Source organism: Neovison vison, chromosome 5, assembly GCF_020171115.1.
Source record: "Neovison vison isolate M4711 chromosome 5, ASM_NN_V1, whole genome shotgun sequence".
Lineage (NCBI taxonomy): Eukaryota > Metazoa > Chordata > Mammalia > Carnivora > Mustelidae > Neogale > Neogale vison.
This window is the reverse complement of record NC_058095.1, coordinates 110,744,107-110,757,166: the sequence shown is the minus strand read 5'-3', so window position 1 is coordinate 110,757,166 and position 13,060 is coordinate 110,744,107. Positions and strand designations below refer to the sequence as shown.

Here is a 13,060-nt window from a genome sequence, read left to right as displayed (position 1 = left end):
TAGCTTTAGCTATAACTAGCCGCAGCTACTAATATTGTTTAGTTGGAACTGTCCCTTCCTGTCTTTCCACATCTCTCTGCACTATTCTTTCTTGTGTGTGGTCTTTACTCTTAGCGGGATCTTGCCATTTGGTAGCCAAAATGACCTCTTCGAACACCCTACAGCTAGCAACCCCTAAGCAAAAAGAGAATATTTGTCCTGATGATTTTAATAAAAGCCCCAGGGAAGATTTTAATTGACCTGAAAGGGGTTGGTATGCCCATTCCTGAACCAACAGGATGGGGCTAGAGGTACTCTGTCAGTGTACCTTCCCCCGCTCTGTGCCATGTTGCCTGGTATGGAGTTAGCAGTAGTCAGTGCTAGCTAGTCCGTTGTTATTTAAATAGAACTCTGGTTTCTATTCTCTTCCAAAGGGACTTTGCCCGACTTCCCCATTTCAGTAAGTGACACCACCATTCCCCAAATTGATCAAGCCAGACAACTGTATTCCTGTTTCCTCTTCATGACATATATATTACAAATTATGATATATATATATATATATCATTTAAATTATATACATATATACATGTATCTCTGTGTGTGCGTGAGTAGATCTGACTCAGGATCTTAAGGCAAAAGTGATCTTAGAGATTATCTAGGCTCTCTCACTTGTAAACCCAGAGAAGGCGTTGCATAGTAACTTGACCCCACTTGTGCTGACTTCAGTCGAGGGAGATAATCTTACCACATTGCCTCTTCTGTATTCAGACATGTGCATGTCTATGTAGTCAAGCAAGGAAAATATTTTTCTAACAATAGGAACCCCTTTTTAATGGGAAAATAAAACAACGAAAAACTAATATCTCTCTCAGCAGGCTTTCTCATTAAGAATCATCACTGGGGTGCCTGGGTGGCTAAGCCAGTTAAATATCTGATTCTTGATTTTGGCTCAGGTCGCAATCTCAGGATCGTGATATCGAGCCCCAAGTTGGACTCCGTGCTCAGTGCAGAATCTGCTTGAGATTCTCCCTACCCACCTGCCCTTCCCCCTGCTCATGCTCACTTGCTCGCTCACTCTCTCTCTCAAATAAGTAAGTAAAATCTTTAAATTAAAAACAAACAAAAAAAAGAATCATGATCATTGATCTAATAAGCCAGGTACATAGAGAATGGTATCTAAGCTTTATCTTAGCTCATTCAGTTCCTAATCCAAAATAAAAATGGGTATTTTTAATGTTTGAAACTTATTCCCAAATTTACTACTTAAAATAAGTATTTTTTTTTAAACAAAGATTTTATTTATTTATTTGGCAGACAGAGATCACAAGTAGGCAGAGAGGCAGGCAGATAGAAAGGGGGAAGCAGGCTTCCCACCGAGCAGGGAGCCTGATAAAGGGCTTGACCCCAGGCTTTAACCCATTGAGCCACCCAGGTGCCCCAGTAAGTGGTATTTTTAATATAATGTTTTATTCTGACATACACTTTCCTTTTTTTACTTCTTTTTTTTCTGAAATCTTTATAATTTCCTTTCTGTTCACATAACCCCTTTTAGTTCATTTTTCCTATAATGGAAGTTTTTATTTTTGAATGATACTAGTAAAAAAAGACCACCAATTTCTTAATAGAACATATTACTGACAGCCTTTTGTGAGACTTCTGTTTTAAAAAGTAATTATTTGCTAGTTAATGATGTAGAACCTGATTTATTGTTAAGCTTTAGAACATGAAATGTCATACTAAAATAAATTAACTATTTGAGTTGTATCGAATATAAATGCATGAAATTTAAACAAATGAAATTTTAATACTTACAGATTTACTACCAAGTTTATTATAGGATAGTAACATTTTCTCCTTTAACTTATATGTTTTACCTTTTTTTTACCATATTTCTGAATGTGGTAAAATTTGAGATGAATTTACTAATATAACCAATGGAGTCCAGATTTTACATGAAATATTATGTAGATAAAAGGAATATTTAACATAAGCACCCATTAAAGAAAATTGGGCATTTATTTATATACAAAGTTTACATAGGATCTCTTTTTAAGATTTTATTTATTTATTTGAAAAAGAGAGAACAGGAGCAGGGGGAGGGGCAGAGAGAGAGAGAAAATCAAACTCCCTGCAGAACATGGAGCCTTAAGTGGGCCAATCCCAGGACCCTGTGATCAGATACTTAACTGACTGAGCCACCCAGGAGCCCCAAAGTTTTTAATTAAGCAGTAAATTTATATTTAATCTGGAAAATGTCATTACTTACAAAATCTTCCCTATCCTTCCCTCGCCATTTGATTTCAACAAAGGTTAACGTTAAGTTTTGAGCTTATTAACTGCCTTCTGATTTCTTTCTTTAGTCCCTGAACCATTTAGAAGGACTTGTTTTTAGGCTTGCCATCCTTATGGAAATTATCTCAGGAAAGAGATAATTTCTTTGGTCTCAGCACTAGAGAAAGCATGACTGTATGGATTAAAGTGTTTACAGCTTCCCAGTTTCTCTATCTCAGAGGAGAATTGATACCAGAGGATAAGCCTGTTGACAGAAAACCTTGCAGTGGCGATTCTGTATTGCAGCATTACAGAGGCATTCCTTCTAGAATGTCCCAAGACAGATATTTTAATTCCATCATATTTTCCAGTACATACGGACTGATACAAAGAGCTGGCCACTGTGATTTTTGTGTTGTTTTGTTTTGTTGGGTTTTTTTGAGCTAGCCACTGTTGATTGGAAATGTTACCATCGTAATTTGGTAATAAAAAATGGTGGGTTTTTTTTTTTTTTAAATGTCGTAGTCTATACGGACTTTATTATGGAATTTAGTTTCCAGTTCCCCAAAAATCTTTTCTTTTTATTCTTAGCATATAATGTGTTATTTGTTTCGGGGGTACAGGTGATTCACCAGTCTTACATAACACAGCACTCACCACATCACATACTCTCCCCAGTGTCCACCACCCAGCCAACCAATCCCCCCACTCCTTCTACTTCAGGAACCCTCAGTTTGTTTCTTGAGATTAGGAGTCTCTTATGGTTGGTCTCCCTCTCTGATTTGTCTTGTTTCATTTTTTCCTTTCTTCCCCTATGATCCTCTGCCTTGTTTCTCAAATTCCATGTATTAGTGAGGTCATATGATAATTGTCTTTCTCTGATTAACTTAAAAATGCTGTTATCTTAATTTGTTGTTATGAGCTAGGTAGATCTCCTCCCTATCTAGTGGAATTGCTGAGTCACTTCATAACTCTGTTTAACCTGAGGAACTAAGTGCCAGATTGGCATCAGTCCTTTTTTAATCCTTAGCAAAAACTTTTATCTACTGTTGTCGTAAGGTAAAACTTTACTCTCTAGTCCAGATATTTTAAGGATGAATAATACTTCGGTATTGGGAGTGCTAGCTAATTTACAGAAAATTCTCTTTTGGTAAAATATATACCTATAGTCTCTGTGCTTGCCATTTAATTTCTAGCAATGTATTCAAATAGACTAATAAGTATGCCAATTGAGATTTTCTTATTTTTTGTACATTTGAAACTATACTTCACACCAAATGCACTAATAGATAGTTGCCATGGTTCTAAATGCAATAATTCATATTTAAATTTTTATTTTTGCTTTTTCTGTTCTATTTTTTATTTAAATGCAGTTTAGGGGCACATGGGTGGCTCAGTGGTTTAAGCCGCTGCCTTTGGCTCAGGTGGTCCTGGGATCGAGTCCCACATTGGCTCTCTGCTCTCTCTGCCTGCCTCTCTGCCTACTTGTGATCTCTGTCAAATAAATAAATAAAATCTTTAAAAAATAATAAATAAATAAATAAATAAATAAATGCAGTTTAGTTAACATGTACTGTAATATTAGTTTCAGAGGTAGAGGTTCAGTGATTCATCGGTTGCATACAACACTGGGTGCTCATTACTTCAGTGATGGGTACCCAGTGACTGGGTAATGCCCATCACCCAGTTATGCCATCCCCCCACCCACCTGCCCTCCAGCAGCCCTGTTTGTTCCCTATAATTAAAAGTCTTATGGTTTGCCTCCCTCTCTGTTTCTGTCTTATTTTATTTTTCCTTCCCTTCCCCTGCGCTCATCTGTTTTATTTCTTAAATTCCACATATTTAAATTTCAAAAGGAGTTTTAATTTGTGCTACTTCATTACATTTTAGATATTTCTGATTGTATTTTCCTAATAACAGTTTCAACATGGTCTATATATGTATACACTTTTCCCAGTTGAAAGCCATATATCAGCCTTGGAATATCTTGCAGTATTCCAAGGTTAAGTTATGTTTAGCATACAAATAAACAAATACAGGTTTGTTTGTTTGTTTTTAAGGATTTTATGTATTTATTTGAGAGACCATGAGAGAGAGAGATCCTGAGCAGGGATGGGAGGGGCAGAGGGAGAAGCAGACTCTCTGCCCAGCAGGTGCCTGATGCAGGACTCTATCTGGGTCCTGGGATCATGATCTGAGCTGAAGGCAGTTGCTTAACCAACTGAGCCACCCAGGTACCCTAAAAAAGTACACTTTAGAAAGCAAATAGTTAAAAGTTTTGGCCCATAGAAGGTAAACTTTGTTCATTTGATATATGCAAACATATGAATCATTTGCTAGTGCTAGGCAGATGAAGTGTTAATAAGAATAAGATGATATACCAGCACACAAATATTCATGCAATAATAAATTGCTTTTCCAGAATTTGGATTAAGCCATAAGATAGGGCTTGTGGCTTGACCACTTCATTACACATCATCTCTGCTTTTTTTTACAGAGGAGGAATGCAGCCTATGTGAGCTGAGAGGAAGACAGGGGGTGGGGTCTAGTAGGAAAGTGGGGGTGAAACCAGAAGGAAAAGAGGATAAAAATACTGACATGTCCCGTGTCCCAGAGAATCCCCAGTGTCCCCTTCCCTATCCTGTTAGCAGTTTACTCTACCTAAAGGAGTGAAAACATATGTTGCCTTTGTTAACAGCTTATGCCTAATGTGTAGTTTGTTTTTTTAATGAAAGACTTGTGCCTTGGAGCCACTAGCATCTTTATCAGTAAGTATTCTGTTTTAATCGCACAAATCATTTGAAAGGGTACTTTGGATTTACACAGAACTGATAATGCCCCTCTTGCCTTGTTGGATCATTTTATAAAAAGCATATGATGACTTCCCTTTAGTGACTGGCATTAACCAGTGCCATCTTTGTTATAGATTGCATATTGTCTATTCAGTCCAGCCTTTCTGATGCGATTTTGTGACTAGATGTCTAATAGGGTCATATTATTTATTTATTTTTTAGAAAGAGTTTATTTATTTGACAGAGGGAGAACATAAGTAGGCAGAGAGGCAGGCAGGGTGGGGGGCGGGCGGTAAACAGGCTCCCCACTGAGCAGAGAGCCCAATGCAGGGCTCGATCCCAGGACCCTGAGATTGTGACCTGAGCCGAAGGCAGAGGCTTAACCCACTGAGCCACCCAGGTGCCCTGGGTCATATTATTTATTCACTTAAAGCATTAATAGTTGGTGATCAGCTCTTTGTTAAAGATACATGTTTTGGGCCAATTTCTAGGAATTTAGATATAGTTACCTTGTTATTATGTATGTAACACTTAACTGAAATTCCTGGTTTGGGAATTAGTTGGCAGAGCAGTAGAGGAAAAGATGATACAAGAAATGGTGGGGGTGGAGGGAGGGAAATGAGAAAGAGAAGGACTGCAGATAATAGGCTACTGTCCCTTGTGACCCTACATAGGATTGTCATGATTTGGGGGGAAAAATAGGAATTCGTGGATTTCTGGCTTTTGGGCCACCACAGTGTCATCTTGACCCATAAGTACGCAAATCACATCCTAATCACTTGACCTCTTTGGTCCAGTGTTTGCTTTGTCTTTTCCTTCCAAAGAAGCTTTAATGTTCTATCCCTTTTTTCTCTGCAATTCAGACTTGCTGTAAATACTCTCCCACACATCCCTTTGACGAAGAGTTGCTGGACCTGAGCCAGTTTATTATTTCTGATATTGTTCTGCAGCACAGCACAGAGCAGTAATGAGAAATCTCTCCGGTCCTGTGTCACATAAAGGTGATCTACCAAGTTCTAGAATCCTTTGTTTAAAATGCAGGTGGTCAGGCAAAAGATGAAACTGGAAAATCGTTGTTTAGTATGAGAGAAGAAGAGCTAGTATCTCCTGATATCTGCACAGAATTGCCATTCAATTCAAAGGATCAAATATACATCCTCAAAACCAAAGATCATGGCTCCGGCTGGGTTAAGTGCCCTGTATCAGTGCTCCAGGATATCCTGCATATGTGTCCTTATTTCTGCACTTTAGTTTGTGACTCCCTGCTTCTGTGCCTTTGCCTCCCCACTCACACACCTTACTTTTAAACTGTAAAGTCTTGATGTTGAAGACTGACTGTGTTACCATTCCAGCTGGCCCATAGTAGGTTCTAAAATAAATATTTGTGTAAATGTATGAATTTTTTATTAAAGGAAAGTTAGTCAATTGATCTTCAATCCTGTTAGAATCTTTAAAATTTCCCTCTCAGATGACTTTGTTCCCAGCAATATTTTACCACTATAATATAGATTTTTAGTCACAAATGTCATTCCGAATCAGGTAATTCAATTTAATCAGTCAACTTGTATTTCTCATTGCCCTATAAGTTAATTAGAGCCTGAGTTCTAAAAATGAGCAGAACTAGGGGCGCCTGGGTGTCTCAGTGGGTTAAGCCGCTGCCTTCGGCTCAGGTCATGATCCCAGGGTCCTGGGATCGAGCCGCGCATTGGGCTCTTTGCTCGGCCGGGAGCCTGCTTCCTTCTCTCTCTCTGCCTGCCTCTCTGCCTGCTTGTGATCTCTCTCTGTCAAATAAATAAATAAAATCTTTATTAAAAAAATAAAATAAAATAAAAATGAGCAGAACTAAATTTAGCATAGTTTAGTCCTGTGGACCTTCTAAGTGATCTTACCTCAAACAACTCCCCCACTAAATCCTCTTAGTTCCCTTGTTTGCTCTTAAGCATACCTTGTTTGTTCAGCGTAAATGCACTGAGACTCTGTGATGTGCAGGCATCCACTGCCGTAGGAGCGCATGGCTTGATGGGAGAGAGGCATGTGGGTCAAGGGATACAGTGTAGTATGAGGGCTATCACTGAAGAACATCCAGTGTGAAATGTAAATCTAAGATGTGTGAGTGTTAGGGAAAGTTGGTCTGAGAGAGGGACATTCATGCAGTCTTCAAGGATGAGTTCAGATCTGACGAAAGGGAATAAGCATGACAGGGAAAGGGAATGGCATATGGAGAAAATAGGAAGCATGTAGACACAGAAATGACAAGCATGTCTTCAGGGAATTCTTAGAAGAGGCCAAAGGGAAAAAGCAGGCCTGAATGGATGCCTGTGAAGGAGTATGAAAGTTAACCTCTAGACCAAAGGGGAAGTTATTAAAAAGTTTTCAACAGATTAAGCATCTGCCTTTGGCTCAGGTCACGATCCCAGGGTCTTGGGAACCATGAGCCCTCTGTCAGGCTCCCTGCTCAGCAGGGAGTCTCCTCCTCCCTCTCCCTCTCCCTTTGCCCTTACTGCCACTTGTGCATGTGCACTCTCTCTCTCTCTCTCTCTCAAATAAATAAATTAAATCTAAAAAAATTTCTCTCAACAGTGGAATGACATGATCTTACTGTTCCCTACCTGTGTCTTCCCTTCAGGGACTTTTGTGGCCTGTTTCCCTATCATTACTGTTACTTTCTTTACTAATGGGTTGTGCCAAATTGATTCATTTGGTTAGAGTAAAATGACTTTAGGTTGCAGTTTGGAACATTCTAAAACTCCAGAAATGTCCTCTTCCCCCACCTTCCACCAGAAAAAATTCTGTACCGTGGGTAGATACTGTGACCCTAATCACAACTCGTTACCTGACAGACGATCTCATTCTGTTCTTACTGTGAAAAGGAAATAGGGCGTGACTTTTCATTAAGAAAACAAAATACTCCGTAACTTTATACTAATTTAACAAAATGAGTGTGGGCTACACATGAAAGCAACTGTATTTGTACACTTGAGACTTTACTTTTGTGTTTAACCCTTCTGAGGCTTTTCACGTCTGTGTCTGGCTACTGAATGTTCACACTACACTTGCAGTCCAGAGAGCTGCTGGCTCCCGGCCACAGTGCCCCCAGCGATTGCTCTTTTCAGTTTTGACCGAGAGCAGTGCGGCCAATTTTTGATTGTTTGTGTCCAGGTTTGTAGCCTGCCTCCCAATAAATCGTCCTTTGGAATTTTACAAAGATGTCATTCTTGGCATCTAAACTGAAAATCCTTTGTGTCCAGCACATCATTTTCCCTTTATGAATACTGCTTAATGAGAAAGTAGCTTATGAACAGTGTCCCGTTTTTAAAATGTCATTTGAAGCAGCAGAGAGCAGCTGTGCATATCACCTGGATGGCTCGAGCCTTTATGCTTACTCATTGGCACCGATCCCTTAGTGAAGGCAACTGCAGAAAGTGTGGGAGACAAGCAGGCTTCTTTCTGGGAAACCCAGGCCTCATTTGATTCATTGCTGCCACCTGCTGGGCCCTGGCTGCTGGAATGGGGAGGCCACACCTGTATTCCCACTAAGCCATCCAGGGCCATGTGGCTCCAGTGTTAATCAGCTCTTGTTCCCAGGTGACAACCGGCCCCTAAATGAAAGGATCCAAACAGTAGAGCATTACAGTGCCAGTCAGTGTAAGGTGGTATGTGATTGGGTTTGTTAATACAGAATCCCCAGCACTTAAACTTCGAGGACTCAAGATCCTAGAGTATTAGGTCTGGGTGAGTCATTAAAGCAGATGCCATGGAACTTTAGTGTAGTTAAATCAGAGTCTCCTAGAGGCTTGTGAAAATGCAGATTCCCAGGCCTGGCCCCAGAGATTTGATTCACTAGGCCTAAGATGAGAGGTTTATTTAACAAGTCTCCCATGAGGATCTGGGACAAGTAGTCAGCCCCAGGAAGGGCACTGCCTTAAACATTATCTCTGTAAGAGCTTCTCAGCCATTTTTCTAGTCAGTACCTCATTTCAGTAAGTAAAAAATATTATATCCTCTGTCAGCAGTACTGTAACTGGTTCTGTGAAGCATATACACAAAACATTACTGGATTGGTTCTGCATGGGGAAAAAACACTTTTTTTAAAAAAGATTTTATTTATTTATTTGACAGAGATTGCAAGTAGGCAGAGAGGCAGGCAGACAGTGAGAAGGAAGCAGACTCCCCGCCAAGCAGAGAGCCCGATGCAGGGCTCAATCCCAGGACCCTGGGACCATGACCTGAGCCGAAGGCAGAGGCTTTAACCCACTGAGCCACCCAGGCACCCCCGGGGGGAAAAACACTTTTTAAAGATTTTATTTATTCATTTGAAAAAGAGTGCCAGAGAGAGAGAGAGAGAGAGCACATGCATGCAAGCACAAGAGGGGAGGGGCAAATGTAGAGCGAGAACCGGACTCCCCACTGAGCAGGGAGCCCAGCCACGAGGATGTGAGGCTTGATCCCAAGACCCCAAGATCATGACCTGAGCTGAAGACAGACACTTAACTGACTAAGCCACCCAGGAGCCCCAAAAAAACACTTAAAAATAATTAACTTTTCTCTCTATTGCCAAGAAAGCAGTACTATTATTTAATTGGTCAGTTTGCAGTGGGATGATTTTTGGCCTTGGACATTGCCAAGTAAAGGTAGGGTTTGCTACTATATTTATCACGGCCATCATTTCCCTGAATATAGTAATCATTTGGTTAATGTGTATTGATTTTGAGGACCTAAAATGACATAAAACAGAGTTCTATCCTGTGTCACAGCTTACCTCTTTCCTCTGGAGGAGCCAAGCATGAGAAAACCGCAGGCCTCATGGCTTTTACCATGTCTTATTATCACTTCTTATTCCTTACCCTGTCTTGGCAAGCTTGGCTAAGATCAAAACAATACTAAAGATGAAGGATAATCTTCTTTATTACACAGGAAAAACAAGTGGCCTGATAGCAAATTTGAAAAGTCACCTTAGAATTGAGAATTCTGAATGCCTGTCATGTGCTTGCTTTCTAGAATATTATCATCCCCAAAATATTTGTTATTTTTGTATATGTGCTCCTTCTTCTGAAATGACTGGTTCCAGTCCAAGAATAACCCTGTCCAACTGTGAACTGAATGAAGCCACTGAACACAAGGGAAGATTACACGTGGTATATACTATGTCATCTTAGTAAACAGTGAGCACCAGTAACTTTCTAGTGTATTTTCATCGGAACGTTTTTGGTTTTTTTTTTTTTTCAAGCTCTCAGGTCATTGGCATTCCACACTTCCAATCCCTTTAATGCAAGTGAATGTACCTTTAACACAGTATGTACTGCATGTGTAGAACCAAGAGACAGTTTGTTGAACATCTTTTTTTTTTTTTTTTTTAAGATTTTATTTATTTATTTGAAAGACAAAGATCACAAGTAGGCAGAGAGAGAGAGAGAGAGGAGGAAGCAGGCTCTCCGCTGAGCAGAGAGCCCGATGCGGGGCTCGATCCCAGGACGCTGAGATCATGACCTGAGCTGAAGGCAGAGGCTTTAACCCACCGAGCCACCCAGGCGCCCCTATTGAACATCTTTATAGAGAAATCTTTTTGAGCTTTCAAGATCATAATTTGTATTATTTGTGAGTGGGGTTTGGTGTATGGTTTTATTTTAAATTTTGTTTCACCTTCAAAGTCTCATCTTGGGTTGTCTTTGTTTTTAGGGGTACCTAAAGGAAATCTTGAAAGAAATTGGCGTTCAGAATGTAAAAGGGACCCACAAAAACACATGGGAGCTGAAGCCAGAGTATAGACATTATCAAGGAGAAGACAAGAGCGATTAAGAAGACTTCGCCAGCATGCCAGCAGAACAACTAAAGGGCAGTGCGCTGAGGAAGCACCGCCAAGACTCAGATACTTGAGTACCGTCTGTTGTAGGGGTGAAATGACTGAACTTTAATTTCCCTAGGTAAATTTTTTAAACAGTAATTCTTGTAGAGTTACTCAAGGGTTTTTTTGTTTGTTTGTTTGTTTTTTGAGGAAAAAAATTTATTTATAGGCTTGTATTAAACCTAGATTATTCAGAAGGGGGTGAGGGGTTGGGGGGGTTAAGAAGGTTTTTCTTTTTAAATATTGACTTTTAAAATGTCAAACTAGGAAATGTTTTCTAGATGAGGACTCTGTCCTTGTTTTCTCTGAGGATCTGAGGTGATACAAAGCGGAAGTGAATGACAAAACCAGAAAAAAACGGTCAACTACAGAAAGACTTAAAGGGAATAAAAAACCAAAGTTCCTTATTCTGAAATTGTCAAAGAACAAAGCTCTCTTTATTTATTTTTACAGGAGATCATGTTTCATATTCACACCCATTAATAAAGAAGAGGGCATTTATGTTTGTACCTAAGATAGCAGTTTTCATTATTAGCTTGCATATTTAACCCTCATGTTAGTGACATGAGAAATGGGGAAAATCTTGGCCAATGATTATATCTTTTACTTGCTTTTATTTACTTTTTAAAAGATTGATTGTTTAAGTAATCTCTACATCCAGCAAGGGACTTGAACTTATTACCCCACAATCAAGAGTCACGTGGTCTACCAACTAAACCAACCTGGCGCCCCTCTTTTATTTTGTTTTTAAAAGAATCAGAAATTAAATATTTTCCCAATAATTCAAGATCTGTCTCTCCCATCCAGATTATAAGCTTCTCAGAAACTGATTTTGTTCCAGAATTTTGCTTCATACTCAGCTGGCAGAAACTGATTGTCGCCTGAAGAATGATGTTGACAAACTAACGGAGGGTTGTAGGGGTGAGGCCGATATGTATTAGGCACGCACAAAAACAAACCTACCCACAAACAAGACCATGCAAGCAAACAAAGGAAGCTTTTAACAAGTTAATTGCTTCTTGGCCTTTTGGCTAAGATCAAGTGTAACAAATTAAACACAAGGAAAAGTTGCTTTTCATTTGTTCATTTTGTCAGCTGCTTTTGTATGCGCCCAACCAAGAAGGAACGAATGCCAGAAATTTAAGAAACTGTTACATAACTAAAGCCAGTCAAAGAGGAACCTATCCTTTGAGATAAATATTTTTCTGTATTATTTGATTTTCAGCAGGGAACACCATCATGCAGAGGCTGAGTACAACTGCTTTGAGAAAATGTCTACCTTTGCATTCCCACTGTAAACTATAATTCTGATGAGGGAGAGTGGTCTTATTCAATGTTGTTCTGGTGCAGGAACCAAATGTATCCCCCTTACCTTTGTTTCTGACAGAGACTCAGTGTCAAGGAGCAGATGGATAATGGTGTGACCGATCTGTATAGAACTGAGAATTCTGGAAACCTGTCATGTGCTTGGTTCATAGCATATATCTCCCCCCGCAGACCTTGTCTTTTTTTTGATATTTGGCCCTGCCCTGAAACAGACCTCTGTGTCCTCTCCTTCTGTCTTTAGTTTTTATGGTGACCGTGCCTGCCAGATTGAACTGTGTAGCTGCTGGCAGAGCTTCCGGGCAGGGCTCTGTCTCCCCAGAAGCTCTGCTCTGCTGTTTCTGCCAGGTCTGGTTTCTTCAGCTTATTTTAGGTATCTTTTACCTCATCACACCTGACAGTATCTGCTTGAGTCATTTAAACACTTGTTACTTGTTCAGTGGCATAGCTAATCTAGGCGGTAGACTGGTACCATTCCTGATTCGATTTTTTGAAATTGCTTTCTTATTTAATACTAAAATATGGCTACTGGTAATGAAGGAGACTCTGTCTGGCTTCTTTTATTTTTTTATTTCAGAACTCGCTCTATAAACACGCTTTCGACAGCCAACTCTCAGGAAGTAGGAGTCCTCAGCCCTTATAACCACTGTGAGATTGAGAGAGGAAAGCTAGTAAGAGAGATGCACATCTGGTAAGATGTCACATCCTAAGCGCACAGGAGGGCCCTGTTTCATAGGTGATTTAGTTAAACTCTGCTAGTTACACTCACTTAAGGGATGTTTTAACCAACAAATGGTAATAAATATATTACGGTTGCTGGGCATTGGAAAGATTTGAAATTACATGTTGC

At 39.8% G+C, this 13,060-nt stretch overlaps 1 protein-coding gene across 1 annotated transcript in view; it reads left to right on the top strand.

Moving 5' to 3' along the window:
• Positions 1-11,965, top strand: part of GTF2F2 (general transcription factor IIF subunit 2) — a 154,162-nt gene extending 142,197 nt beyond the window's left edge. The window contains exon 8 of the mRNA XM_044249764.1: positions 10,722-11,965. Within this exon, the coding sequence (XP_044105699.1) occupies positions 10,722-10,841 (120 nt within the window). The 3' untranslated portion in view covers positions 10,842-11,965. The remainder of the gene's footprint in view (positions 1-10,721) is intronic.
• The last annotated feature ends 1,095 nt before the right edge of the window (positions 11,966-13,060 follow it).